At 52.3% G+C, this 27,046-nt stretch overlaps 1 protein-coding gene across 1 annotated transcript in view; it reads left to right on the plus strand.

Annotated features, from left to right (window-relative positions):
* The first annotated feature begins 1,180 nt into the window (after positions 1 to 1,180).
* Positions 1,181 to 27,046, plus strand: part of MID2 (midline 2) — a 51,007-nt gene continuing 25,141 nt past the window's right edge. Inside the window, exons 1-2 of the mRNA XM_030449273.1 lie at positions 1,181 to 1,264; positions 14,981 to 15,702. Of these exons, the coding sequence (XP_030305133.1) occupies positions 15,037 to 15,702 (666 nt within the window). The 5' untranslated portion in view covers positions 1,181 to 1,264; positions 14,981 to 15,036. The remainder of the gene's footprint in view (positions 1,265 to 14,980; positions 15,703 to 27,046) is intronic.

Below are 27,046 nucleotides of genomic sequence, written 5' to 3' on the forward strand. Positions count from 1 at the left end.
AAAATGGCTTTGATTTCCTGCCTGTCTCACCGGAGGAGGATCAGGCCCTGTAGGGCTCTGATCTGGCTGTTTGCTCTCTCTTCAGTCGTGCTGCACAGATGTAAATGACAAGGGCCAGTCCCAGGATGGCTGGGAATGAACTGACTTGGCCACGGCCATGCAGGTTGTGCTTTCATGGCCAGAAAAGCAGAGGTAGGATTTAAAGTGGAATAAGTGGTGCATATTAACTACCCCGCTGTCAGATCCTCCTAGGAAATGGGATTTGTAGTTCCTCCATGTGGTGAGCTGGATAAGGACAAGGCCATCCGTGGCTGCGGTGCCGACCTCCACTGCTCAGTGGAGTACAGATGTCTTGTTCTGCTGGAAAGTCACAGCGTGACAGCTACCATGTGCTCGGTGTCTGGCTGTAAAAATACAGCACGTTTCTCTGTGCGTGTGTGTGTATGCAGCAATGATGGTATCACAGCGTGCTAAGGGCAGAAAACAAACTGGCTGCAGGTCCTGGCACACCACAAGCCTCCTCCAGCATCTTCCAGGATCTCCCCCTCCCCACCTTAAGGAGCACCAAGGAGCCTGGATATATTTTTCCTCATGTTTATTTCAAAGAGGCAGCTTATTTAAGACTCTGGGCAGTCTTCAAATATAAATAACCTGTACAGCACGTATCCATGTTACCCAGGAATAAATTACACTTCAGGTTTCCCCCTCCCTTGCTTCCCTTTGATGTTACTGCCGTGGATATCCACACAAATATACGTATTTATGTGCAGCTTGTGCCTGACAACATCACCTCCCCCCGCAGGACACCCGGACACCCCTCCGCTTCACTGAGGTAGGAAGCAAAAAAAAAAAAAATCCCTCAGCCAAGCTGTTTTTCAGTCGTAGCAGCCAGTGGAAAAACAAACACGTAGAGAGGCTGCCTGCCAGCGAGCCGGGGCTGGACGGGAACGCCAGGACAGATGCTGCCCCGCAGGACACACGGACAGATGTTGTTCTCCAGGACAGCGGGACAGATGTTGTCCTGCAGGACACAGGGACACGCCAGGTGGATGCCGGGGACGCCCCCCGGGTGGGTGCTGGGGTCCGGCGGGGGGCGGGGGGGGACCCTGCGGCCTCACCTGCGGCGGGAGGGGCGGGTGCGGGGGGCGGGAGCACGCACCAGCACCGCCCCCCCCGGCCCCCGCCCGCCGCCGCCCGCCGCCGCCGTCTCCCCCGCGCCTCCAAGATGCCCGGGCAGCGGCGGGGTGGCTGCCGCAGCCCGCTGGTAGGTACCGGCCCCGGTGGAGCGGGAGGGCTCGGGGGAGGGGGGGGTCCGGAGCGCGGGGCTTCTTCGGGGCTGCCCTCGGGGTTTGTAGCAAGTGGCGGGGAAGGGGGGGTCCTGCCCTTCCCGCCGCCCCCGCTCAGCGCTCCCGGCTGCCGAGCGCGTTTGCGAACCGGCCCCGGCACCTTCCGCCGCTTGGGAGGGCCCCGGCCCTTTCGTCCCTGTGCGCGTCCCTCCCGGCCCTTGCTGCCTGCCTGGAACCGCCGCTTCCCGACCCGGCGGGAGAGGGGCCAGCTTGCTCCCCCCTCCCCGGGCTCAGCCCAGCTCTCCTGCTGCTAGTTAATGCCCTCCCCCAACCCCCCCATTTTCTCAGTCGCGTCCTTCCTGCCCTCATCCTGGTGGCAGCACGGTTCCTCTCCGCCGGGCTGGGTCCGGGCTCCCGTGGCTGCCGGTGCGGGGCCGCTGCCTGCCCCCCGGGCCCGCTTCCCTTCCCGGCTCGGCTTTGGTCTTGGTAAAGTTTAGTTAAATGGAAGTTAACTGTAACGGGTTCTCCTGAGGCTGGCGTCTCCAGGAATCACGCAGGATTCCTGTGGGGATGTGCCTGTGTCTGCTAATGCAAACATCTCTGTGGCACCGGGAGCCTGGGCAGGATTTTTTTGGGGGTGTATGGCTCTGGTATTTTGTTGCCTGTGTTTGTAGAGATATTATGGCAAGTCTTGAAGCTGAGCACTGCTTTGCTCATGCTGAGAATCTGTTGAGCTGTTAGAAAATGTGCCGGAGTGACATGCAAGAGCTGAATTTCCTCGTCCTCGCGCTTTTTTTATGTGTCTTGCCTCCAAAAACAGATCAACCGCATATTTTGCTGCTCTCATGTGCATAGCTAGAGATGGCTGCAGCTTCGCTTGGGCGGCCAAGGGCCACTCTGCTGAGCGGGCTGTGGAGTTTCTGGAGAGGGCAAATGGCTCTTGTTGCTCCATAATTTCCTCAAGTCTTGACACGCAGGGACGTTAATGGCTCCGGCTCTGCCTGCCCTGCCTGGCTTTGGCCCAGGCCTCCTCACGCTCTCGAGCGAGCCCTGAAACCTCGACTGAGCCTTTGTTGTTGTAAGGCTGCTTCAAGGAGCCCAGCTCTTCTGGGGGAGCAGCCACAGCCAGCCTGAAGCTGCCCACCAGTGCCTGCCCATTGTGCCAGGGCATCACTGCGTCCCGGCTGGCATGGGCTTTGCTGCCAGGAGACCCCCAGGAAACATCTCCAGCTCACCACCCAGCATGCAAGGGGTCAAGTAGGGGCTCGAGCTGTGCCTTGACCCTTATAAGGAGATTGGTGGTGCCCATACTTCTACATCTCCCCTGCCCTGGTGAGGAGGGATGTGTAGCTGTGGGGTGTGATGGAGCTGCCTGCAGGTGCTGGGCAGAGCCCTCTAGTTTCTGCAGGTGCTGTGGGCTCTGTGCTGGGTCTGTTGCTGCTGTTTCGCCTGCCAGCAGCACAGTCGAAACTCCCTGCTGCGTCTCCTGCCCCTAACAAAGGGGTAATAAAACAAGCCATGGAACATAGGAGGAGAGGAGGCTGGCTGTGGTGGTCTCCCTGCCCCAGGCAGCAGTGTTGGGATGCTCTCACACCCAAGGGGCCATTCATTGAGGATGGTCCTGGGAAAAGACAGCAAGTGGGACAGATGTACGAGGGGGAGGAATGAACAGCAGCAACAGGAGCAGTTGCATGGGTTCAGACAGGTGGTATTATTGCTCCAGAGCCCTGGGTGTGCCGGCTGCTTCCCCAGCAATCAGAGACAGGTCTGTGCCCTGCGGAGCCTTTTGTGGCATCAGGTGAAAGTAGTGCCTGTGTACAGCCCGGTCCCAAGAGCTGCACTGCCTGTTTTGTAAACGTTGCTTTAAAAAGAAAAGTGGAGCTGCAGTGGGTGATGAGTTCCCTCCCTGGAGAGCATGCTTGCAGGCGGACTGCGCCCCGGTGGCCTTGTTGGCACAGGCACAGCTCTGGGAAGGGATGTGCTCACAGTTTGTGTGTTGTTACAAATACATACGTGTTTGTGAGCAGCGTGGGATCGTCCCTGAGAACACGTGAGACTGGTAAATGACTTGGTTTTAAAATCAGGATTGTCTTGTCTCTTGATCATCCCCTCTGGGGGATGGGGATGTTTTTCTGAACCTGCGCTTGGATTTTCATCCTGAGCTCCTGGACTGTGGCTCTGAGCAGATTTCTGTGCCATCAGGACTTGGGGTCACATCTTGGAGGCTGTTGCTGGAGGGATGGTGGCTGTCGGCTGTTCCACCAGAGACAGTGGAACCACAACTTTTTCTGCAGGCTGCACAGTCAGTTCTTTAAAAGAAGCTAACAAGCAGTATGATTATTTTATACTTCTGGAGGGGGTTAGTGCTTCTGATAACAAAGCCACCTCCTCTCGCTTGAAATCTTTGTTGGGCTGGTGCTCCCCACTTTGGGTGAGCTAGCGGAGTGTTTCAGAAGGGACAAATGACCTTGGGGAGGTGTGGGGTCAGGGTCTGCTCTCCTTGCCAGGGCTTGTGCTGCTGCTTTTGCTTGTTTTTAATGTTCTTCCCCTGGAAAACGAGTGCTGCAGCTTAATGAGTGCCTCGCTTTACTATCATTTTGCAAATGAGCAACTCCATCAGCCTCTCCGATTAACAAGAGGACGTAGTGGGGAAGCTGATGACTGCTCTCCCTCAGCTGCCTCTTCCAGTGCCATCGAGGAGCCTGGGCTGCTGAAAATACCAGGGCAGGGAGGTCATGGCTGAGAGAATGGAGCATCTGTGTGCAGCTGAAAGCTGCTGCCTTGTGCCCTGCCAGGCAGGGGCTGCCTTGGGTCAGGCTGCCCACGCAGCACTGGGAGCCTCTCTCCCTACAGACCCTGACCCCCATCGTGTCCCCTCTTTTTGCTCAGGACCTGCTGGGTGTGGAGATGGGGATGGTGCTGAGCCCCAGCCTTGCCTTGTCCTTGGGGCTGGCTCAGGGGTCTGGCATCTGCCCTACCCCCTGTTCCTGGTCCCATCCCCAGCAGGCTGGGGAGCAGGGCCAGCAGCAGAATAGCTCCTTTTGTGCCTCTGGACACGCCGGCCTTTCTCAGGAAATAGCTTATTGTGTTTGCTGGCAGGGCCAGGCTCCAGCACAGCCTCTGCTTGCTGCCTCTGCTCTGTCCCTGCCCGCAGCACCCAGGCCCTGGGTCCAAGTGGGTCCTGTGCCCCAGAGCCAGTGGCCAGGACAGGGACATCCTTGTCCCACTTGGAGCTCCCGACTGGCTGCTGGGGGAGGAAAACAGCATCCCCCACCCTGGCAATGCCTGCCAGCTCAGCAGGGAGAGGAGCAGGGTGCCTCCCCTCGGGGCCACCCCCCCTGCTGGGGACAGGGCTTGGTGAAAAAAGCTTGGTGACAAAAAGATGTCCCTTATCCACTGGGCTGAAGCTCTGCCCTGCGCATCCTGGGGTGCTGCACCTCTGTGCTGGGCTGGGGTGCACCCAGAGCTGGCACAGGGTTTGGTGTTAGGGTCAGGCATTCCTGCCTGGGATTTGGGAGCTGTTTTTGTCCTCTCCCCATGCCCTCTCACTGCTCGTGGTGCTGTCCCGCTGTCTTACAGCTCGCTTGTCCCCACGTCACCAGCTGGGCTTGGCTTCCTCCCCGAGCAAACAGGGCTGACGTGCCTCTGGGCACCGGAAGGGCAGGGGACGTCATCCTTCTGCCGCCCTTTCTCCTGCTCCTCTCATGGCACTGGGATCCTCCTTGCAGCCAGGCTCAAGATGTTGTCCTTATAATGCCCCCCTCAGCCCTGGCAATGTCCCCCTTTCCCTCCCCTCATGGTGTTCATAGGAAATGTGGGCTGCCCCAGTGTCCCCCTGTGTCACACCAGTGACCACCGTGAGGGCCCAGAGCCAGGGAGGGGGCACAGCACAGTGGCAGATGCCACTGATTCCCCTGCCCCCCAAGTGCAGGAGAAAAGCCTGGTATACTGGAGGCTGCTCTCTCCCCTGGGATGGTCTGGGCATGGTTTGGACTGTGCTGAACCAGAGGAGTGGAAACGGCGTATGGGACTTGGAGGGTGTTTCCTGTGAAAATCGTGTTTATTATTTAAATCTGTGCTGGCTGGGATGTGTCCAAGCAGAAGAGTGTGCTCAGTCGCCTGCTGCAAGCAACCTGGCGTGATCCGCGGGGGCCTGCGCTTCCCTGGCTGGGTGTTGGCAGCTGGTTTGGTTTCCTTTTGGGCATTTCCCGTGGGATTTCTGCACTGGGGAAGGAAGAGGGCGCAGATAGGATCTGGTTTGGATGCAATCCTCAGCCAGAGCACCCTGTGGGGGAGTGGGGATGCTTACTCTCACCTCTGCAGATTAAAAAGGATGCTGGATTTTTTTGCTCTCAAAATTTAAGAGTAGAAAGGCTATATAGAACAGGGATTTGCTGTAAAGGTTTCTCCTTTTTTTGGTCATTTTTGTGTTCATTGTTTTGTTGCTAGTTTTTTAGAGCTGTTGCAGAGTTGGATGCTGCAAGCTCTTGGGTCTCAAAACTGTGCATTTTGTATCCCTGGGCTGTATTGTGTTTGTATTGTCTGGACTCCCTACTTGAGAAGGAAAAGGAAAACGCGGTAGCTTGTGAAAAGCCAACATGAGAATATGAGGAAGCATGCAATGTCAGTGAGAAACTGAGGGCAAATTCAAGAGATGCTTTTTGCAGACTGTGGAAGAAAACACTTAGCAGGTCTGTGTGCCAGCTCTGCACGTGAGCAGCTGGGTGGACGTCAGGAGTCCCGAGGCTTTGCCTGCTTTCCATGACGTGGCTGAGGACCCTGAAATGAAAGGGACTCTGTGCCTCTGCAGAATATTATTACTATTGTTTATAACTGGAATTCATGCTGAAGAGGGAAATGAATTGCTTGGGCTGTTTGTTTACTCCTCACTTTTCAGACACAAGAGCTAGACCACAGTGGGGTAATGGACTAGAAATTAAATTTCATTTTAATACACAAACCCAATTTTGAGTTGGCTGACCGAAGGGGAAAAAAATAACCTTGAAGAGAAGGCAGAGATCTTCCTGAAGCAGGATTCAAGCCGAATAAATGTGAGCTGGATGAAGATCTGCACGGGAGTAAAGAGGAGCCTCATACCCGCACAGCCCTCTGAAACGCAGCCGTGCAGCATCCTTCAGCAGCAAGTCAGAGATGAGGTGTAATAAATTAGCTTTTGCTTTTTCAAAGAGGCACGAAGCAAGTTAAATGTATTTCATGGACAATCATCAGAAGAAACCCTCTAAATCTGGCTGTGTAACTGGGCTGATTAAAATGAGGCAGGGTAAGGCCATCTGATGATGCTCAAGTACCCAGGCAGGGGGTGGGCTGAGGCAGGCGCTTACTCAGCAGCTTCTATCCATCAGTGGCCATAAGCAGGTGCTTTGGGAGGGAGGGAAGGGGGCAAGCAAGGCAGGGGTCTTCCCTCCTCATGCAGGGGAGGTGGAGAGGTGCAGGAACTTCAGTCCCTTCCTGTAAATGCTCCAACCCCTGGAGCCAGACCTGCTGTCTGTGCAAGGAAGCAGATGTGGATCCAGGCTTCAGAAATCCTGCATAGAGGGATTTATTCTGGTCATTCCTACCCTTGAGATGGTACCCACTGGGTGACTGCTGCCTTGCCACTGTAGCTTCAGGTGCAGTGTCTGCACCTCTTGCTTTTTGCATTCAGGAAGAATTTTCTTGCATCTCATGAAAGAGAACATTTCTTGTACAGTGAGATTGGTCAAACACTAGCATACACTGCCCAGAGAGGCTGTGGAGTCTCCATCCATGGAGATATTCCAAACCCAATAGGTCGTGGGCCTGGGCAGACTGCCAGAAGAGAGAGAGCTCTTCCAGGCAGTTACAGGTGAGCTGAGCAAGGAAAGCATCCTGCATTAAGGAATAATTTCAATCCTTTAGCCCATAAAGACAGCAGTGGTGACTGGAGGAGTTGTTCTGCACGGTTAGTTTGACTCTGCTGCCTGCTCAGCTCCCCCCAGAACAGCTGGGGAATTCAGATGAGAAGCAAGACATGGAGTTTCATTGCATGATGAATTGTTGTAAAAAAGAGTGGTGGTGCTGCTCCAGAAATGGGCTCTGGGTTCCAAAAGCATCTGGGCAGTGGGAGAAGTGCCAAGGCAAACCTAAACTGGTTCCTTCTGTCTGCTTTGGGTGGTGGGATCCACCAGGTGCAGAGAAACACCCAGAAACTCTGAATGGCTGCAGAGATGTTGGCTCAGGCCACATAAAGGCATTTTGTTTATGTTAAGGCATCTGATGTGTTCTTAAAGCTGGCTCTCGGGAGCACTAGGGTTCCTCTGGCAGCACGTTCAGGAGCAGTCTGCACGTCAGCATCCTCCTGAACCCTGTCTGTGAACACAGTGGCCTCAGTGGGCAGTGCTCCTGGTGCCCACAGCTCCTCTGCTGGACTCAGCTCTGGCACGATCTCCTCCTTGCTGCAAGCACTTCCCCCAGTACCAGGCAGTTTGTACTGGGGCTGGAGCACAGTGCAAGGCTCTGAAACTGCTTGTGAGATCCTGAACTTCAGCAGAGTGCTGAAGAAGGAGCCAAACCCAATTGCATTTGTTTAGCAAATTTGCCCTGATTTCTTCTGGCTTGCGCTTTGCATCATGGTATATTTGCAGCATGCTGGGACCTGGCCTCAGCTCTCCCTGCTGATGCCTCTGTCTGCCTGCGTTGCTTTTTTCCCTCCCAGAAATGTGCTCTGATTTTTTTTTTTTTTTTTTTTTTTTTTTTCTTTCTGCTTGGAGGTTTTCCCTGGCTGGCTATGGCTGGCTCCATCTCTTGCTCCCCAGTTCAGGAAGTGCTTGTGTGCCTGCAGGAAGGAGGAACGGGCTGGGCTTTGTCTTGCAGGAGGTGGGTAGGTGCTGAGCTGCACAACCAAGGGCCTTTTCTATGAAGAGCAATCCTGGCTATAATCATTCTCTTGCTTGGTGTGTTCCTTCCCCTCCATGGCTGGTGGGTGGAAGGATGTCCTCTGGGACTTCTGCTGGCCCCACAGCCAAGTCTGCTGTTGCTTTCCTGGCCCCCCTGTTTCCACGAGACAAGTTTTCGTTTTACTGGTGTGAAATATTCCAACCTTTTTTCATCCTTTTAATCTGAAATATTTTAGCACCACTTCATCTCACCAATAATCATCAAGCAGCTCTGCTGCCCTGCTTGTCAGAGATGATGGGGGCTGGTCTGCAGGGGCCATTAGTGGCAGGGAGATGAGTGTCACCCATCGAGATGTTACAGGGCCAGTGTGTCCTCACATTACAGGGTGACAATGTCCTTTGCCACCCCGGGGCTGCCGCAGCTGGTATCGCTGAGTGGGGAGGACGTGGGGCAAGGAGAAAAGGGCTCAGGCTACTCCCTGCTGCCTGAAAAAGCTGCTCAATGCTCCAGTCCTTGGCTGAGAAAGATTGGGGGCATGCTGGGTTGAGTTGATTTAGATTTTTTTTTTTTAATTATTATTTTGAACCCTGCCAATTATTATTATTTTTTTAACTCCTGCCAATACTTTGTTAATCCTCTGGCCACGGGTGCGATCCCTGTGTGACCTCCAGGGTGCTGCTCTCCCTTAAGCATCCGCGGGGTTTGGCTGCATTTGTTATTCCTTGCCAGCCATGAGCTTTGCCGTCCCTCTGCGGAGAAGCAGCCGGCTTCCCGCAGGGAATCTCGGCAGTCGGATGCTCTCGGAGGCGCCTCTGCTTGTAAAACCCCGTCTCCAGCGAGCCTTTTGCAGAGCCTGTGATTATCGCAAATGCAAAATGCGGAGCGTTTTCTTTCAGCTCGTAAGGCAAACACTTGAGTGTTGTACACTAGGTAAGGTCTGTGCTGTGCCTCTTGTGCTAAGAGCTTCCCTCTGGCAGCCCGCTGGCAGGCAGGGAGCGGGAGCTGCAGGAGGAAAGTACCTTTGTAGGTGCCTGCTTCAGCTCATGAATTGCATCTAAGGAGCAATGAGAGAGCTGGCAGGGAGATGGTTGCCCCCACGCTGCAGGATGAGCTCCTTGGAGTGGGGATGGAGCAGGGTGGCAGAGCCGTGATGGAGGTGATGGATGCTCATCTTGGTGCAGGCTATGGGATGGGGTGGGTGATGTCCTGCAGTGGTGCAGCCTGGCTGTGTCCTGCTGATGTCTCCTGGCTTGGGTCAGAAATCCGTAGGTTGAGCAGCTCAGGGCAGGGGGTGGCTGCTGGACTGGGGTGGCTGCTGGACTCCCCAGTTGGTGGGCCAAAGGCTCCCAGCGTGGCAGTGAAGTGGTGGAAATACAATTACAAAATAATCTTAGGTGGAATACAGCCGAGGGAAAACTCAGCCAGTTGGATGAGTGCTTTTTTTTTTTTTTTTTTTTTTTTTTCTTCTTCTTCCCTAAGATGAAGAGTAAAATTACAGAAGTGATTGAAGGCTGCAGATGCCTCTCCAAAAGGATGCTAATGGTTGTGAGTCACCTCGGAAAGCAGAAGCATTTCATCTTAAGAGGCTTCAAATGACCTGTTTAATGCTCTGGCAAAACATCCAGGGAGCCCTGATGTCCCTCTGTCATTCTGCAGAGGTGGGAGGGGGACTGGGAGATCTGGCTCATGTACAGAGCAAGGAACTGGGGTAGGAAAATTGTTCTGAAAATGATTGGAAAGCAAGCCTTGGTTTGTCACTCTTTGAAGTGAAGAGGTGGCAACTGTCACAACAGAGGATCCCTGACCCCCTCTGGCTGCTGGTGGAGACAGGAGTGGGATCTGCAGCTGGGCTGCACCCTCAGAGCTGGAGCCTGAAGCGAGATGCAGAAAGCTTGGGTGCTCTCCTCAGAGCTGTGCCTGGCCCGGCCCGGCATCACTGGCTGTGCCTGGCTGGAAGCAAAGCAGTGATGGCCTGGGTTGATCCCTCTGCTCTGGTGTCATGTTCCTCACCCCTTTCAGATGGTTTGTGTCATTTAGCCGAATCCGCGGGCCGAGTTACACCAGTCTGGGCGCCTGTTCCTGAGCTGTGTGTGTGTGTGTGTTTAAGTACAAAATATCTGCTACCTGCATTGTTCTGCATTGGGGACTAATGCTAATTATTCCCTCATTGTCTTCAGTTCCTGCAGGAAGCCTTGTTTATCTTACCCGCTGCACCAGGAATGCAACCTCAAGGAGCCTGTGCAGATATATTTAAACTTGCACAGAGCAGCACAATAGCCTTTGAATTTCCCGACTCCTGGTCCTTTCGGAGCCTTGCGGAGCCTGCACGGCCCCGTTTCAGTTTCCTCCCTGCCCGGTTCTGCTCCTCAGTGTGGGTCGGGCGCAGGGCAGGGTGATGCCGGTGGCATCCCGGGGCTCTGGGGTACATTACCCGCTTCTCTGCCCACAGCAGGTCTGGGGGGAGCTGGATGTCTCTCCGCAGCATCCATCTGGGGAAGGATAAAAGCCGTGCCTCCCTCTTGAGCCCGAGTTGTTGCAGAGCCCCAGCTGCCTGCGCTGCTGCCTGGCAGCCCTGCCCTCCCCTCGTCCTTGCGGGGCCGGCGGCCTCTGGCTGCTGCTGGGGCCGGAGCTGCATTGCAGGCGGCAATAAGGACGCGGGGAAGGAGGCAGAGCTGCGGGGTGCGCTGCGGGAACGGGTTGGATCAAAAAGCTGCCGCCATGTGTGGTCTGTGAGGGGCCAGCCGGGAGCAGGTCTCTTTTTTTTTCAGGAGCTGCTGGTGCTGCGGCGACTGCTGTTGTGTCGCCTGCCTTACGGGGAGATGGGGGTGGCTGGAGAGCGGATCACTGCAGGAGAGGTGTAGGATGGATGCAGGGAGGTGGCGAGAGCGGGGGCAGAGGAGGGAAGGAGGGTTTGGGGGGGGGGGGGGGGTGGCTGCCAGGGCCACCGGGTGCTGGACGTGCCAGCTCGGTGGCATCCCAGGTCCCCAGCTGCTTTTCTTGGTGTCCGGGCTGGAAGCAGTCCACTCAGAGCCCTGCTGGTCCTGAGAAGGTGGCATTGCTCCCATCATCGCTGCGGCCCTGCCCATGTCCCAGGCTCCAGCACGGCGGGCTGGAGCTGGAGCTGGGGCTCTTTGACTAGGGGCTGAGTCCCTAAGGCTTGTGCAGAACTTATGCCTTGGTAATAATCCTGTTTTTAGGCTGGGAGGGGGAAAGCCAAGCACACTAGATGTGCAAACAGCAATGCAGAGGTGCTGCAGGGGCAGGCACCAACAGCCAGGGCAGGGAGAGGTCACTGGAGCTCTGCTCCATCCTCGCAGCCTGATGGGAGAAGTTCAGGACAAAGAGGATGTTGTGATGAAGTGAAACCGTTTCATCCCATCAGTCGAGACAATGCAGGCAGCGATGAAGATGAAATTCCCCTGGGGAATAAGGTACTGTGCGAAAGGAGGAATTAAAGAGCAACAAATCACCAGTGCCCGGTGGGCTCCAGCCAGCGCTTCTGAAGGAATTTAACAATGAAGCAGCTGAACTGCCAGCGAAAAGTAATCTCTCATTAAAGGCAACTGCTGCATGGAGTGCAGCCTCTTCTGCTCTGTCCTTAATTTAAAGAGGTACAAGAGGAACTGTGGGAATTACGGAGCAGCCAGCTTTATTTTAGCACCAAGCAAATTGGCTGAGAAAATAATTAAAGCTCTTGTGGAAATGCCTGCACTTGAGTGTGATAGATTAAGGACAGCAACACATGGCTTTTATATAGGAAATCCAGTTTACTCAGTTTTTTTTTTAATCTTTTTTCAGTGTTGTGATAAGGTGATTGGGGAGAGCAGTTGGGAGAGGAATTATCTGGATTTTCAGAAAGCCTCGGACAAATTCGCTGAGTTATTAAGGAAACTGTTAAGGCAGGAGCTGTGGGAGGGAAAGGCCAAATTCTGTTTGATGTTTTCAGATTTACTGGGAGGGAAGAGCAGGCGAGGAGGCGGGTGCTGCAGCGATGGCCTGGCCAAGGGATGCGCTTCACCCCCTGGGGCTTTAAGCTGGAAATTTGGTGTGAAATATGCACAGCAGCTCCACACACACCCTGTACCCAGGCTGCAAGTCAAGCACAGAAAAACAAGGTAGCACTTGGTTTAAATTGGCCGGAGGAGCCCTATCACCTCCCCACTCTCTCTCCATCAAGTGTCTTCATTAGGTAGGAAGCTGTTGCTAATTGCAGGGTCTGGGCTGGTTTTCCTTGTGGGACCCCTGTTCATGACAGATGGAGGGACAGTCCCTGATGTTTGCAGGAGCCTCTGTCCCCTCACATCGGGGAGACAGGGCATGTTGGGGAAGAGGGTTTTAGTTTTTCATTTTTCCTCAACAGCATTTCAATTTCAAGCTAATTTCTTGAGCACACAGACAACTGCTGCCCAGATTTTATATCCTGCTGTCGTGAAGCCAATTAAGGAAAGGGTTGCCATTTTTTTTTTTATGCTAACGGGTGGAGCAACATAGCTTTTTTTAAGCCTCCTTGCCTTGTTTTTGGAAGCGTCTGAGCAATTTGGGCTGAAGTTTTTTGGGGGGGAAAGAAAAAAAAAAAAAAAGGAGCTTTTTTGCCCCAGGAGCCAGGGGGAAACCACAAGCAGAAAGGGCAGGAGGGAATTTGGGCTGGTTAAAGATGGTCAGAGTGATCCAGAAGAGTTTTGTGCTGGCTGACCGCAGACTTGGGTATGTACACCAGGGTGTCCCCTCCCAGGCATAGATGGGGTGATGTGAGCAACCTTCTCCTCCTGTCTGTGGGGATGGTGTCACCCATGGTGCAGGGTCAAGTCCCAGGGATGCTGCTGGGATCTTCTCCCACATCTCACCTGCTGTGCAGGTGCTCACTGGACCAACTGGCACCTGCAGAAGCCACTGGTTGTGTCCCCAGGCATGCTGGGAGGAGGCTGGGTGCCTCCCTGGGTTAGGCAGTGGGAGAAATCCCACCCAGGATTTCCAGGGCAGAAGTGTTTGGTTTGATGTTCCTGCTTTGTTAAACCAGTGCTGCTTGTAGCCACGGCCCTGCCTGGCTCCTGGCAGCTTCCCTCTGAGGCTAGCTGACCCCTGGGCACAGGTGACACATGGGGCTGTTTGTAAACTGTGTTCATATTTTATACCACACATATTTAGGGAGTTAATGACTCAAAATAAAGCAGATTTTAATCTAATCAGCTATTCCTCGTGCCACGTCAATCCTGGACATCAAAGCAAACATCAAAGTGAGAGGCATGAAAGGGTTGGGAGGCAGCGCCAACTGCTTCACCCAGGTGCATCTCTGAGCCAGCGTCCCTGTCCCTGCCTCTGCTCCAGCCTGGGTTTTGAGGCTCCTCTCAGTTATTGCAGATCTAAAGGATGCTGTCCCAGCATAGAAAACAAAATTAACATAAGAACGGCCCTCAAACCGAAAGGCTGCCCAAACTGCTTGCATCTTTCCACCTGGATGGCAGAGATGCACGGTGTCCGCTTCCCAGCAGCCTGTCCTGGCCAGGAGCTGGGGAGCTTCTCACCCAGTCCTTATTTTTAAATTCCTTTCTCCACATTGGTCAGACTCTGAAACAAATCCTGTTCTTTCCCTTTGTTATTTTCCCTTTGGGTTTTGCTGGACGCAGACAACCTGTGGATGAATCGGGGAGATGCCGCTGCTCTGCTCCCCATGGTGGAGTTGTTCATGGAGCTGCCTGTAGCTGGGATGGGGGTGACACCAGCAGCTCCATGGTTCCCCCGCTGAGTCCCCTCTGGCTTGGGTCAGGGGCTGCTGCCGAGTGTGTGAGAGCTGCCGGGCAGGCAGCCAGGAGCGTTTCCTCCCCGCCGCGTTCCCAGGGCTGCCGTGGGCTGAGAAAAGCACCGGGGGCCACAGAGAGGAAGCTGGTGGGAGCCTTTGCACTCCTCAGCTCTTTTGGTTGCAGCTGCTTTTCCACTGTCTCTCTTGGGGGTGGGAAAAAAATAAAATATATATGTGTGTGTGTGTGTCTGTGTGTGTGTGTGTGTGTGCAAGGCTGCATTTTGGCGAGCCTGGATAAGGTTGCTGCAGTACTAACATATCCAAATATCCAGCTGCTTAATTTTCCAAGCCTCTTGCATGGGTGCAAGGAATAGCTCACTGTTTCTTCCAGGCACATATGGGTCCTATTTTGGGCCATTAGGCAGAGGTGGTGGGATCTAAAAATACAAATGGGTTTGCCTCCAGCTGGAGTCTGGAGTCAGTTTGGGCATCCCTGGTTGTTGTGGAGTACAGCAGAGGAAAGCCCAGAGAGGGAAGTTTGCTGATGCTGATTTTGCCGCTCTTCCTTTCCCACCCTGCTCCTGATGGCTGGGAGGGACCGAGCGGGAGGATGGTATGTGGGAGCTCCTGACCCATTTTGCTAGAGTTTCCAGGACGTGATTCACCTTTTCCCTTTCACCAGAGAAGACAGGACTAGCTGCTATAGGGGCTATTTAGAGGTTTATCTGCTATGCCACACAGCCTGTGTGCATGGGAAGCCAACATGACTCCCTGGTCCTGTCTTGGGCAGCGTGCACTAAAAGAAACACAAATTCATGTGGTTTCTCCTGTTTTTTGTCTCCAGCCTTGCTGCCCAAGTCTTCTTCCCTGGCTGGGCTGGAGGGAGATGAAGAGGAACTTGCTGGTGCCCCTTTTCCTTTCCTCCTCTCCTGTCCTATGGCATCTGTGGTGTCAGCTGTGGTGGGACCCTTCAGCCCCAGGGGCTGGGGTGATGTCCCTGGCTGCCCCAGTGCCTGTTCCTGCTGGAGAGGAGCAGTCCAGGAGAGCTGCTCTCTCACTTCTCTGCTCTCCTCTCCCCCAGGTACCAGACCACCGTCCCTGGTTTTTGATGCTGACTCAGGATCGTTTTAACTAAAGATGGAAACACTGGAGTCAGAATTGACCTGCCCAATCTGCCTGGAGTTGTTTGAGGACCCTCTCCTGCTGCCCTGTGCCCACAGCCTCTGCTTCAGCTGCGCCCACCGCATCCTGGTGTCCGGCTGCTCCTCCGGGGAGTCCATCGAGCCCATCACCGCCTTCCAGTGCCCCACCTGCCGCTATGTCATCTCCCTCAACCACCGGGGCCTGGAGGGCCTCAAGCGCAATGTGACCCTGCAGAACATCATCGACCGCTTCCAGAAGGCGTCCCTCAGCGGCCCCAACTCCCCCAGCGAGAGCCGCCGCCAGAGGACCTTCCGCAACAGCCCTACCATGTCCGTGGCCGGCGAGAGGATCGCCTGCCAGTTCTGTGAGCAGGACCCCCCCCGAGACGCCATCAAGACCTGCATCACCTGCGAGGTCTCCTACTGCGACCGCTGCCTGCGGGCCACCCACCCCAACAAGAAGCCCTTCACCAGCCACCGCCTGGTGGAGCCCGTGCCTGACGCCCACTTCCGAGGCCTCACCTGCCTGGAGCACGAGAACGAGAAGGTGAACATGTACTGTGTGGCTGACGACCAGCTCATCTGTGCCTTATGCAAACTGGTGGGACGCCACCGGGACCACCAAGTGGCGTCCCTCAGCGACCGGTTCGAGAAGCTGAAGGTAAGAACCCCGCGTGGGCACGGTGAGCTTGTGGGCCAGGTTGGTGGTTGGGGCTGGTGTTGGCTGGGGGGTGGCTACCCAGCTGGTCCCGGGTGCCCCGAGTGGCACCTCTTATCTGAGCCAAACCAGTCCAGAAGGGACGTGTGATGGAGCTCCCTGGGACACCCATACCAGGAGGCTGAGCTGGGTCTCTCTTGCACAATTAGAGCACTGCTGGTTATTCTTCTCCTCCTCCTGGTGTGTGTGCCAGGCCCATGATAGATGGGTTGAAAACAGCCCTCTGGAGAAAGACCTGGGAGTGCTGGTGGATGAAAAGCTGACAATATGGGCCCAGAAAGTGAACTGTATCCTGCACAACACACAGCCTGGCCAGCAGGTTGAGGGAGGGGACTTGTCCTCCCTGCTCCGCTCTGGTGGAAACCCCTGGAGCACCACATCCAACTTGGGGGTCACCAGAACAAGGAGGACACAGAGCTGCTGGAGCAGGGCTAGAGGAGGCCACAGAGATTGTCCAAGGGCTGGAACCCCTCTGCTTAAAGAAAGGCTGAGAGAGTTGGGGTTCATCCTGGAGAAGTGAAGGCTTTGGGAACACTTCAGTGTATCCTTTCAGTATATATTCCCCTGTAGTGGGAAGCCCCTTCCCTCTGAACACCCTGTTTTCCTTCCTGATATCCCTCCAACTGAAGCAGCAGAAATGGGCAATTGCTCTCCAACCCTTCCCTTGTAGCACACATGGATCTGAACTGAACTGAATTGCTGCTCTTGAGGTAGGAGAGAGCAAACTTCCCTGGGCTCCCTCCAGAGCACTTCCAGACTTGATTTTTATGCAGGAGCTGTGGTTGTACTGAATGTTTTGTGAACCCTTATGGATGATGTTTGACCTGTATAAAGTTAGAAATCCCTCTCCCGTCGCCTGTGCATCCCGCATGAGTCTGCAAAATGGTTTTAATTCCTTTCTTCCAATATTAAAAAAAAATAAAATATAGCTGGTCCTGTCAGAGGTCAGGCTGGTAAGGCTCTAACTGTGGCAGCAGTCATATTCCCATTATAGCCCTTCTCATGTGTTTCCAGCAGCTTCTTCCTTGCTTCTTTTGCCTTCATGTTTTGGGCTCGTTCTGACCCAAAAGTGCTTTTCTTGGTTCTTTGTCTTGTTAATATTTTTTTGAACAAAATCAATTTGTCGACTCTTGTGCTTTTGAGGGCAGCAGAAATACTTCTCTCACTTTAGAAAAAACACAGAAGATTAATTTTTTTCTTCTCATGAGCAGGCCAGATTATCTTTTTCCTCTTTTTTTTTTTTTTTTTTTTTTTTTTTTAAACAAACTGATGCCTGGAAATAAATCTTTCTAGATGGGCTGGCTTCCCACCTGCCTTTCTCCAAAAATCTCCCTAACCTTGGTGTGAGTTCCCAAGAGGTGTGACTTAGACATCTGCAGCAGCAGGAGGAATGCGCTGTAGGATGTCCTGAACTTACTGTCTCTGCTGCCATGTGCCCTTGAAGCCTCTGGGGTTGTTGGTGGCTGATGTTTTTCTCCAGACCTTGATGTCCTGTCTCGTCTTTGCCTCACCTAAGCTTCCCCTGGTGTGTGGAGCAGTGCCAGCAGCCCAGTCCCTGGTCCAGGACATTCTTTTTCCATGAGGAAATGTCTCAATTAGCAAATTGGAAACCTCAGAAAGAGAGATGACCGTGTGTGTTTGCATGCAATAAACCCAGGGAAGAGAAATCAAAAACCTTTTAATATTTTCCCCCTAACCTGGTCCATGTCAGCTATCAGGCAGTCATCTGAAGACAAAAATTGCTTCTTCAGCCAGCCAGTTTTTGCAGGTTGCCAGAACACCAATTCTTTTTTCTTCTCTTTTTTTTTTTTTTTTTTCATGTTCTTTTAAATATCAGTCCGAAGTGGTTTAGGACAAGGAGGGAAGCTCTCCTCTGTAGAAACATCCCTTCTGTGCTGTTCATCCACTGCAGGAGCTGCAGCTGGTTCTGGAGGGGACATGGGGGACCTCTGTTAGGGGTCTGTCACCCCTGCCCCTTGGCTCTGCATCAGCCAGGCTTTTTTTGGATGGCATTTTTCCTGATGCTCCACTGCAAGAATCACCTGGGATCCATGCCCAGCTTTGCCAGCAGAGTCAATATTTGCATTAGTATTTTGTGTTGTCTTCCATGTGTGGCCTCAGTCTATAGTTCTGACCCCACTGCTCCCTCTGGCACTGCTTGAAATCCTTGCCAGTGTCTGAAATACTTTAAATCATCAAAACCACGCTGGGATGGGAGTGCTGGTGGGATGCTGCTGGCCAGGACCTGTGGAGTTGCCTGCTGCTGCCCCCCCACCCTCCAGGGAGCTCTGCCTCTCCTCTCCCTCATTTATCAGGGGTTATCTGCAGCCAGTCTGGTGTTCAAGAGCTGCTGAACACTTGGGTGCTCTCAGTCTTCAGCTTTGATCCTGTAGCTACAGTGAGCTGGAAACACCTTTCAGGTTGGCTTTTTTGATGGAAATTGGGTTTTGAACCAAGTAATTTCATTTTCTCAAACGGGCTGTGCTTTCCACAAAAATCTCTGCTGAGGGGATTCTTTTTTTTCCCTTGTCAGAAGAGCAGCATGCCTGAAAACCATCCCGGTGTGCCCAGACCCTGAACTCATCTCATGCCTACAGTGATCCATCCATACCACAGCATACATCTCGAGGTGTTTTAGGACCCATCTTCAACACTTGTGATGCATTTTATGGCTTTTTATTTTGTGCATCTTCAGCTCCACTCATTTGTGTTACGAAGCAGCCGATGGGTGCCAGCAGTTTTCCTGAGCTGCAGTAAATCCAAGCCATGAATATCACTGAGGTTTTGCACATGTTCTTAGGATGCACTGGGGGGGTTTTCCCAGCTCCCCTGTCCTTGGCAGGGCTTTGGTGCTCGTGTTTCCCCTCTGCATGGGCAGGAGGGGTTGGGATGCTGAGCAGGGTCAGGCAGGGCAGCCCGGCAGCTCGCCTTGCTGGCTGAAAATCAACATTAAAGATCAAATTAAAAATGTGTGTAGATTAAGAGCAAAACTAATGGCTTGCCCTAGATAAAGCAAGAACCCAAGACAGCAGTGCATTATCTGCCGAGTGAAATCTTGGCCAATTATAAATTCAGATTGCTCTAAACTTGTAATTATGATCCCTCTGTGGATGCTGCCAGGGCTGGGCACCAGGTTACACTGGGACTCCTGCAAGGGAGAGGTGGCAGCAAGGAAGGCTTTGGCTGGGGAGCTCTGCCCGACTCCTCCTGTCCAAGATTTGCAGTGGAAGGAGTTTTCAGAGCCAGGATTTTGTCTTCATTATTTGCTGCTGTCCTTTGCTTCTCTCTCTGCTCAGTTCCTTTTGCTAGAACCAGGTAAGGGCCATCTCAGAGGAAACCTTTCCTTCTGTTGATTGACAGGCTGGAGGTTCAATTAAAAAAAAAATAAATAGGTGTCTTGTTACACTTTTATATCTTCTTTTTGCTAAAGGCATGTGGAAAGCCTGTTGTCTGCAATGCTGCAGAGGTGCGTGGCCTCCAGAGGGTTTGTTTGGGTGGGACCTGGAAAAAACCCCAGAACCCTTCCATGTGCTAGACACAGCGTGTGCAGGAAGCTGGTGGCTATTCCAAGGCTCTTAAGAGAGTGGTGGGGTAGAAAAATGTGGAAAATCCTTCCTTTACACTGCAACATAGAACTTACTCGCCTGGGGAGCTGGGAGTTGTGAACGTGTTCTCACTTGTGCTGTGTGAGTCACTGAGATTGCTGCTTAATTTATAATTTACTGTACTGCCATGGGGCTGAACTGTGTATATATATATATATATATATATTTCCCACACACAAGGAAGAGTGAGCTGAGAACAAAGGTTATGGTTGTGAGCACTGTGACTCCTACACACAGCACCAGGGACTTTGGATGGGAGAGGGGCTGCCAGGAGCACCAGACAGCCTCTTCCATGGGCTGGCTTTGGGGGTGGCAGCAGCAAAAAGTTGCTTTCAAAAACATAAAGAATAAAATGAAAGTCCCTGAACCTTTTGGCATCAGCAAGTTGAGCCCACTTAGGCTTTCCAGGTTGGGAAGGTATTGGTATATTCTGCAGTACTGGTGGGTACCCAGCTGGGTACTGCTGGGTACCCAGCTGGAGGATGCTTTGCTGATGATGTCATTTTGTCATTTCTCTGTAAAGAAACAGGGCTCAAAACCTGGCATTTCTACCCCTGTGGTGCATTCATTGGGAGTGAACCAGGGAGGAAATCATGTCCAAGTTACTGAAGGGGGACAGGGAATTTTTTTGGCAGAAGTTGTTGCGCCAGTAAATTAGAAATGAAAAATTTATGAGCATGTCAAATTGAACGAGTGCAGCAGCTTCAGATCGTTAGGTATTAAATTGTTGCTGAACTTTATACCTTACAGTGATTGACTCTTACACAGTGATTGGCTGGGTAGGAATAATTTGTGTGGAGGTGCTGCTCGTGCCTCCTGCCTGTGCTGCCAGTGCTGGGCAGGCTGGGGAGGGAAATGCAGGTACAGAAGTTCCTGCCCAGAAGGGCTTGTGAAGCATCTGGGGCGCATTGCAAAGGAAGGAGTGTTCTCTCTGCAGCCAGAACCTGTGGCTGATGACCCTTCATAAATGTTTTCTTGCTTGTGTCATAGACCTTGGGGCTTGAAGACCGCCAAGAAAACTAATGAGCAGCAGAAGGAAGTCTCTGGCTCCGAGTCCCTTGGAGACAGATCTGTCCCTGGCCTGAGGGAGGAGAGAGATGTGAAAATGAGCAGGAAAATGTTAGCAGCATGGGTGCCTGGGTCATTGGACAGGGGTCTGGCAGCCTTGGCTCACGGTTGATTTGGAAAGATGGTCGTGCAAATGGATTTTATGCCTAATGCTGTTCTGCATGAGTCCATCAGGTGGTGGTTGCTCTGGTCCTGAAATACTGTATTCAAACACTGCAAAAAGAAATGGTCTTAAACGTTTGCAAAGTCCATCTGAGGCTTTTACTGGGCTCCTCCTCATCTAGTGTGGTGTCCATCAACAGGCTCATGCAAGAGGCTCAGCAGTTGAGTTTTCAGTGCTATTTCTGGAGGAGGGGAATAATCTCTGAGATCTAATACATGATACTGCTTTCCAGCATAAACAAATCTATGCCAGTTCTTAAGCCATGGCCCATAATTTTTCAAGCCAATTTGTTCCCATCCAACCTGATTTTTGTTCTACTCATCCCTTGTCATGTGATTTAAAGATTTATCCCCTCTACCCCTTAACAGACTTGTTAACAATACAGATATTTTTATGTTATAGTTTCCTTTATGGCATCTCTCTGGATGCCTCAAATATGTGTTAACTTTTGCAGTTCCATTTTGTCCTCATTCTTCTCTCCACATGCTCCTGCTGTTTCTCTGCAACACAAACTCTTTCAGGGAGAACTTACCCCCTTGTGTATGGTTTCTTTCCCAGAACAGGTACTTTTGTTTCCCAAAACAACTGCAAGCTGTTGTTTTTTCAAGGCTTCTGTTCGGTGATTTATTTTTATTTTTTTTTCAGGGTGTGAAATGAACTTCAGCTCTTTCAGTTCTGAGTGAATAGGGTTTGGTTTGTTTTTTTTTAATAATAAAAAAATAGTAAAAAGAATTAGTGGAATTCCATGAGGTCTGCAGTGGTGGAGGATTCTCTGCCTTGGAGGTGATGCCAGACCCCAGGCAGCTCTTCTTGGGGTGCTTGGGTCCATTTTCCACTTCTTGATCCCTTTCCTTGGGTTCCTGTAAGATGGTTTTGCTCACAGACCTGACCCTTGCCCCAGGGCAGGATGCTATTCCAGACTGTTTATTCTCAGCTATTCTGCTTCTGCTTCCAGCAAGCACATGCTACCTCTGCTACTTTATTTTTTTTTCCTCCTTATTTTTCTGAGCTTTTACTCTGAATTTTCCTCGTTGCTTTATTAACCCAATCCCTCAGAGCTTGCTCGGTGTGTCCTGCCCGTGGCTCCTTCCGCAGCCCCGGGCTCCAGCTCCTGCCCCACCAGGAGTGTTGAGCCAGCAGTTTTTAGAGCTTTGTTTTCACCCCCTGAGGCCAGGCTGGATGTCACCGCAGCCCTTCTGGAGCATCCTCTCCCCAGGGCTGCCCCACCATCCCCATCCCCATCCCCATCCCCATCCCCATCCCCATCCCCATCCCTATCCCTCCGCTCTGCCGGAGCAGCCGCCGGCTTTGCCGGGAGATTGATATTCCTGCCCCGAACCGCTCTTGTTTAATATTCAGGATCTATTGCCTTATATGCGCAATGAATATTCAGGAGGGGGAATTAGCATAGCTCGGTTAATTACGCTCCCTGCGCAGCCGGGGAGGCTCTCGCCAGGCCCGTTCTCAGCTATTCCCGGCGCGTACTCGGGTTCGGAAACGTGTCCCGGCAACGCTCCGGATCTCGGAGCAATTTGGATCAGTGGTTGCGTGCACCGGCGAGCGAGTGTCACATGAATTTCTTAGCAGGCTCGAAGTCATGCTCTGAGATGCTGAATATTGCTATTATTATCGCATTAGACCCATAAATAGGCTTACAGGTGTTATTAAGTGATTTTACCATGACGGCTGACATGCTTTTTTTAATTTTTTTTATTATTTTTTTTATTAAAACCTGCTTCGAATATCCTGTCAGCACTGTTTGATGTGCCCTTTTATGGAAGTGAATGTTCAATAGCAGCACATCTTCTGATTAAAAATCCTCCTGTGTTGGGAGTAGAAATGGACTTGGGAGCATGAGGGATGGGAGTTACCTGCCCTATCCTTCCAGCCCCACTCTGCTCTCATGGGCATTGCTGATTTAAGGGACAGGATCAGAAAGTGATGTGCAAAAAGGCATGTGAGGTGTGGTAAAGCAACAAGTCTGGATTTCTTCCTTGTTTCTCTAAAGGGCTTTTGGGAACCCAACATCCAGCATCCGAGAGCAAACATGCAGGGGTTGGGGTTCTGTCAGTCTCTGCTGTTTGGCTTTGGGTGTGTTGATGCTGATTGGAAAATAAAGGTCAGAAGGCAAAGGAGCCTGATAGATCCACCCATTGCTGCTCTGTGTCCTGGCAGTCAGCTGACAGTTAGGCTGTGGTGATCCATAAAAATTGAGCCTGTGATGTAAAACATAAAAAAAAAACCAAAAACAAACCAACAACAACAACAAAAAAAGAGCCCCCTCTTTGGCCTTCTAAGGAAAGCATTGTGTATGAAGGAGATGTTTCCACAAGCAGTGGTTCAGCAGGAATGGGGTCTGCAGCGTGGTGTCTGGGAGCAGTGGGAGCTTTTTCTGAAGTGTGTTTGTGAAGGTTTATCTCAAAATAAATTGCTGTGAGTATTTCCATACTGCTCGAGATGGTGTTCTTCCTGGGTAACTGGTGTAGAGAAGCACTTTTTATTGAGGGTTGGTGGAGATTTGTGCTTTTTTTGGGTGCAGAAGTAGGTGCCTCTTCTAGGACCAGGTGTCTGTTGAAGGAAATGTGTGGTCCTTTCATTGCCTTGTCCTCCCAGAAGCTCTCTGGCTTGGAGCTGTGGTGGATGTTGTCCTCCAGAGGCAGGGCTGGTGAAGGAGACATGGCTGTGCTTGCTGGTCACTCCTGGGGCCTGCATTTACTCTGTTTCCAGAAAAGTGATTTATCTTTGCTGACTCCTCAAGTGCTGCTGATTTGGCTGCTAGAACTTGTACCTTGGGCAATGGCCTCTTCCCGAGCCTTGCTTGTCACATCCATCACTGAGATCTGGACCTGCTGCAAAAGCTGCAGGCAATTTTGTCTTTCCTGGGACCCCTAACTGTCAGCTCCAGGGGTCAGTAGATCACCCCCATGCCATCCCTCCCTTGGAGCTCACAAATCACTGAAGCTCCATCACAGAAAAAATAATAAAGGTTTGCCAGACTTAGGCCTTGGGTGATCAGAGGCCTTGCAGTGTGGGTCTGCAGGCATGGGCTGGCCCTGTTCTGGTCCACCTTGGCATCCACCTGGAGAGCAGCTATGCTGAGATGTCAGCAAGAGCCATTCCAGCAGCTTAAATTGGTTCTCACAAAGCAATGGCTGGCTCAGCTTTTCACTCCCAATGAACTTTGATCTGATGAGCATTCACTAGGGAAATTAGCTGTAAGGTCTTTGCTTTTGTGAAACCTGGGCAGTTTGGAGCAGGAACTTCTCTCCTGCTGCACCAGCTCCTAGAGTGGCTCCTTGTGTGCTTAGCCTCATCCTGCTCCTGTGCTGGGGCTTCGATTCTCCCCTTGGGGAGCAGAGGTTCTGCTGGGAGCAGGCCTGGCTCTGGGGGTCCTCCCAAGAGGGGACGGGGCTCCTGGAGATGGAGATCTTCTGGGACTGCAGCCTGGAGAAATCCTCTGTTCCCTGAGGCCTCCTATAGCCTTGAAGAGCCTTTTGAGTTGCAGTAAGAACTTTATCTCTGCTAAGATTGATTAAATTAATTTCTTAATATCTCACTGCTTGCCTGTGGCAAGTTCTTAATTGCTCTGCCTCAGTTTCCCATCTTGCTAGGTGAGGCTGGAGTTTGGAAGGCAGAGATGGCTGTGAGGAGCTCTACCTGAAGGGCAAGGCCATCTCCTGAGATCAGACCTATTGATTTTTCTTTACCTTGTTTTCAAACTGAGTTGTCATTTTCCCTCTAAACGTTCCATGCTGTTAATGATTTGCTGTCTCAACTTTTGTTCTGAAGTCTTGTTGTTCATCTCTCCACTTTCTAGAGGTGAAGCTGGTTAAGAGGTGGCACCCAGGAGGGCATGTAGGAGAGTGAGGTACTTTCCACCTCTTTAGCTTGTTTGCTGTCAGCTCAAAAAATAAAGAATTACTGTTAGTAGTACCAAGCAGGAAAGCAGAGAGGGGCATCCCTAGGACACCCTTGCACCGTGCTGAAAATGTGCTCTTTCCCTTTATTCTGGGTCCCTGAAGCTGTGATTTTTAGTTTGACAGCATTCCTTGTCAGCCCCAGCAGGAAATGTTTGGGACTGGTTGGGAAGCAGAGGGGAAAAAAATTACTGGGAGGTTTTTTCACTTCTTTGATCTTTTTTGTTTTGTTTTCTTTTCTTTTCTTTTCTTTTTTAGCAGCAAGCAGAGCTGAGGGGATGAGTAGTCTGCAAGCTGTTTGCTGCTCTCTGGGTATTGGAGGATGACACCAGCTGGGCTGGTAAAACATCTTTAAAAAGAATAATCCCCAACCCACATTAGCAATTAAACATCACTTGCTGAACTCTGGAGTTTAATCAGTTCCCCCCCCCCCTTTATTTTTTTCTTTGTTTTTTTTTCCTGGTGTTCCCCTTTCATTTTATTGCTGAATTCTGGCCCAAGGCTGTGCTAGCTGTGCCTCAGACCCAAGCCACATTATTTGATGTTGCACTCAGGTTTGGTGAAGGGACTCCAGGAGGGTTCTGGTGCTGCTGTGGCCAGCGGGGCCACACGGAAGGTGTTGGGGATGTTGGGCTTCTCTCATGGGAGCCCAAACCTTCTCCTGAAGGACAGCACAGGCCAGTCTTTTTGAAGGGGGTTCTCAAAACATGCCCCACAGAGCTGTGCAGTTCTGATCCAGGTCTGCAGCCATCTGCATTTTTATCTTTGTTTCTTTTTCTCCTGACTCTTGCTGGTGCAGTGTGTGCTCTTTCTAGGAGGAGCTGAGCATCTCCCTGGGGTGGAGGATGTGTCCCAGGGAGAATTGCTGCTTGGACACCCAACAGTTTCAGGGCAATTTATGAATTAATTGTGGTCTTGAGCTCATTTGCAATGGAACCTTTGGAAAGCGTGGGATGGGCTGTGGGAGCTCCTGGTTTGGGAAGAACCTGGCTGGTTTTATCAGGGATGAAGGGTGGTTCCTTCCCAGCATGGCTGGGATGGTGGCACATCCATGATTTTTGTGGGGAAAAGCAGTTACCTCTAAAGGCAGAGGAGGTACTGTCTGTAGATCCTGGGGTTTATCTGGTGGCAGTGGCTGTGGCAGTGGCTGTGGCAGGGGCAGTGGTAGGGGCAGTGGCTGTGGCTGTGGCAGGGGCAGTGGCTGTGGCAGTGGCAGGGGCAGGGGCAGGGGCAGTGGCAGGGGCAGTGGCAGGGGCAGTGGCAGTGGCTGTGGCAGTGGCAGGGGCAGTGGCAGGGGCAGTGGCTGTGGCAGTGGCAGGGGCAGTGGCAGTGGCAGTGGCAGGGGCAGGGGCAGTGGCTGTGGCAGTGGCAGGGGCAGGGGCAGTGGCAGTGGCAGGGGCAGTGGCAGTGGCAGTGGCAGTGGCAGTGGCAGGGGCAGTGGCAGTGGCTGTGGCAGTGGCAGGGGCAGTGGCTGTGGCAGGGGCAGTGGCAGGGGCAGGGGCAGTGGCAGTGGCAGGGGCAGTGGCAGGGGCAGTGGCTGTGGCAGTGGCAGTGGCAGGGGCAGTGGCAGTGGCTGTGGCAGTGGCAGGGGCAGTGGCAGTGGCTGTGGCAGTGGCAGGGGCAGTGGCAGGGGCAGGGGCAGTGGCAGTGGCAGGGGCAGTGGCTGTGGCAGGGGCAGTGGCAGTGGATGTGTCAGATGGGTTTGTGCACCTCAGGGTCTTTCCCCAAGACGAGGCATTTGCTACTGGAGGGGCCATCTCAGCTCCATTCACTGCTGAGGCACTGCTGAGGCACAAGGAAAGGGGGGAAGGAGGAGAACAGAGAAATGAAAGTGACAGCTTCTGAAATGATTTAAATCCGAGTCGTGCCCTGCCAGGGAGTTTATAAGATACCCACAGCTGAGCTTTGTTTAACCTTGGGTAATTCTTCCTGGGTAAGCAAAACGATGACTTTCACCTATAATAATATGTTTGTGAGAGTTATTTAGTGCTCAATATCTGCTTTTTAAACTGCTGTAAAGCATTGCAATCAAAAAAAATAAAAATAAAATGCTAATTGGTTTGGTTTCAAAGCCAGTGACAAGGCCTCTTACAGAAGATGTATGCTCACAGACAAGGTTGCCAACACATATATTAGCAGTGTCAGGAGGAACAAAAAGTTCCTGTTAGCAAAGATTAGCTTTTAAAGAAAGATGAGGGGACCGGGGGAAAAAAAATAAAGGGAAGAAAGGAAAACTAGATAAAGGTTCTCTGAGTAACCCTCTTTGCAGAGGGCTCTGCCAGGAAGATCAATGTGGTTGTTTTATTTTTGTGCCTTGACACTGCTAAATTTTGAAAGAGTCTTCTGACCCATTGGTGAATGTGCAGGGAAGGAGCAGGCAGGGAGGTGCAGGAAGCTCTGCCAGGGCTTGGGGCTGCACTGCCTGGAGCTGCTGCAGAAACCTCTCGGGGGTGTCAGAGGGGCTCCTGCTGCCTCGGGAAGGGCTGTGGGAACTCTCCTGATTCCTGCCATTAGCAGAGCTCTCCCGGGTCATG

Source organism: Calypte anna, chromosome 4 (genome assembly GCF_003957555.1).
Source record: "Calypte anna isolate BGI_N300 chromosome 4, bCalAnn1_v1.p, whole genome shotgun sequence".
NCBI lineage: Eukaryota > Metazoa > Chordata > Aves > Apodiformes > Trochilidae > Calypte > Calypte anna.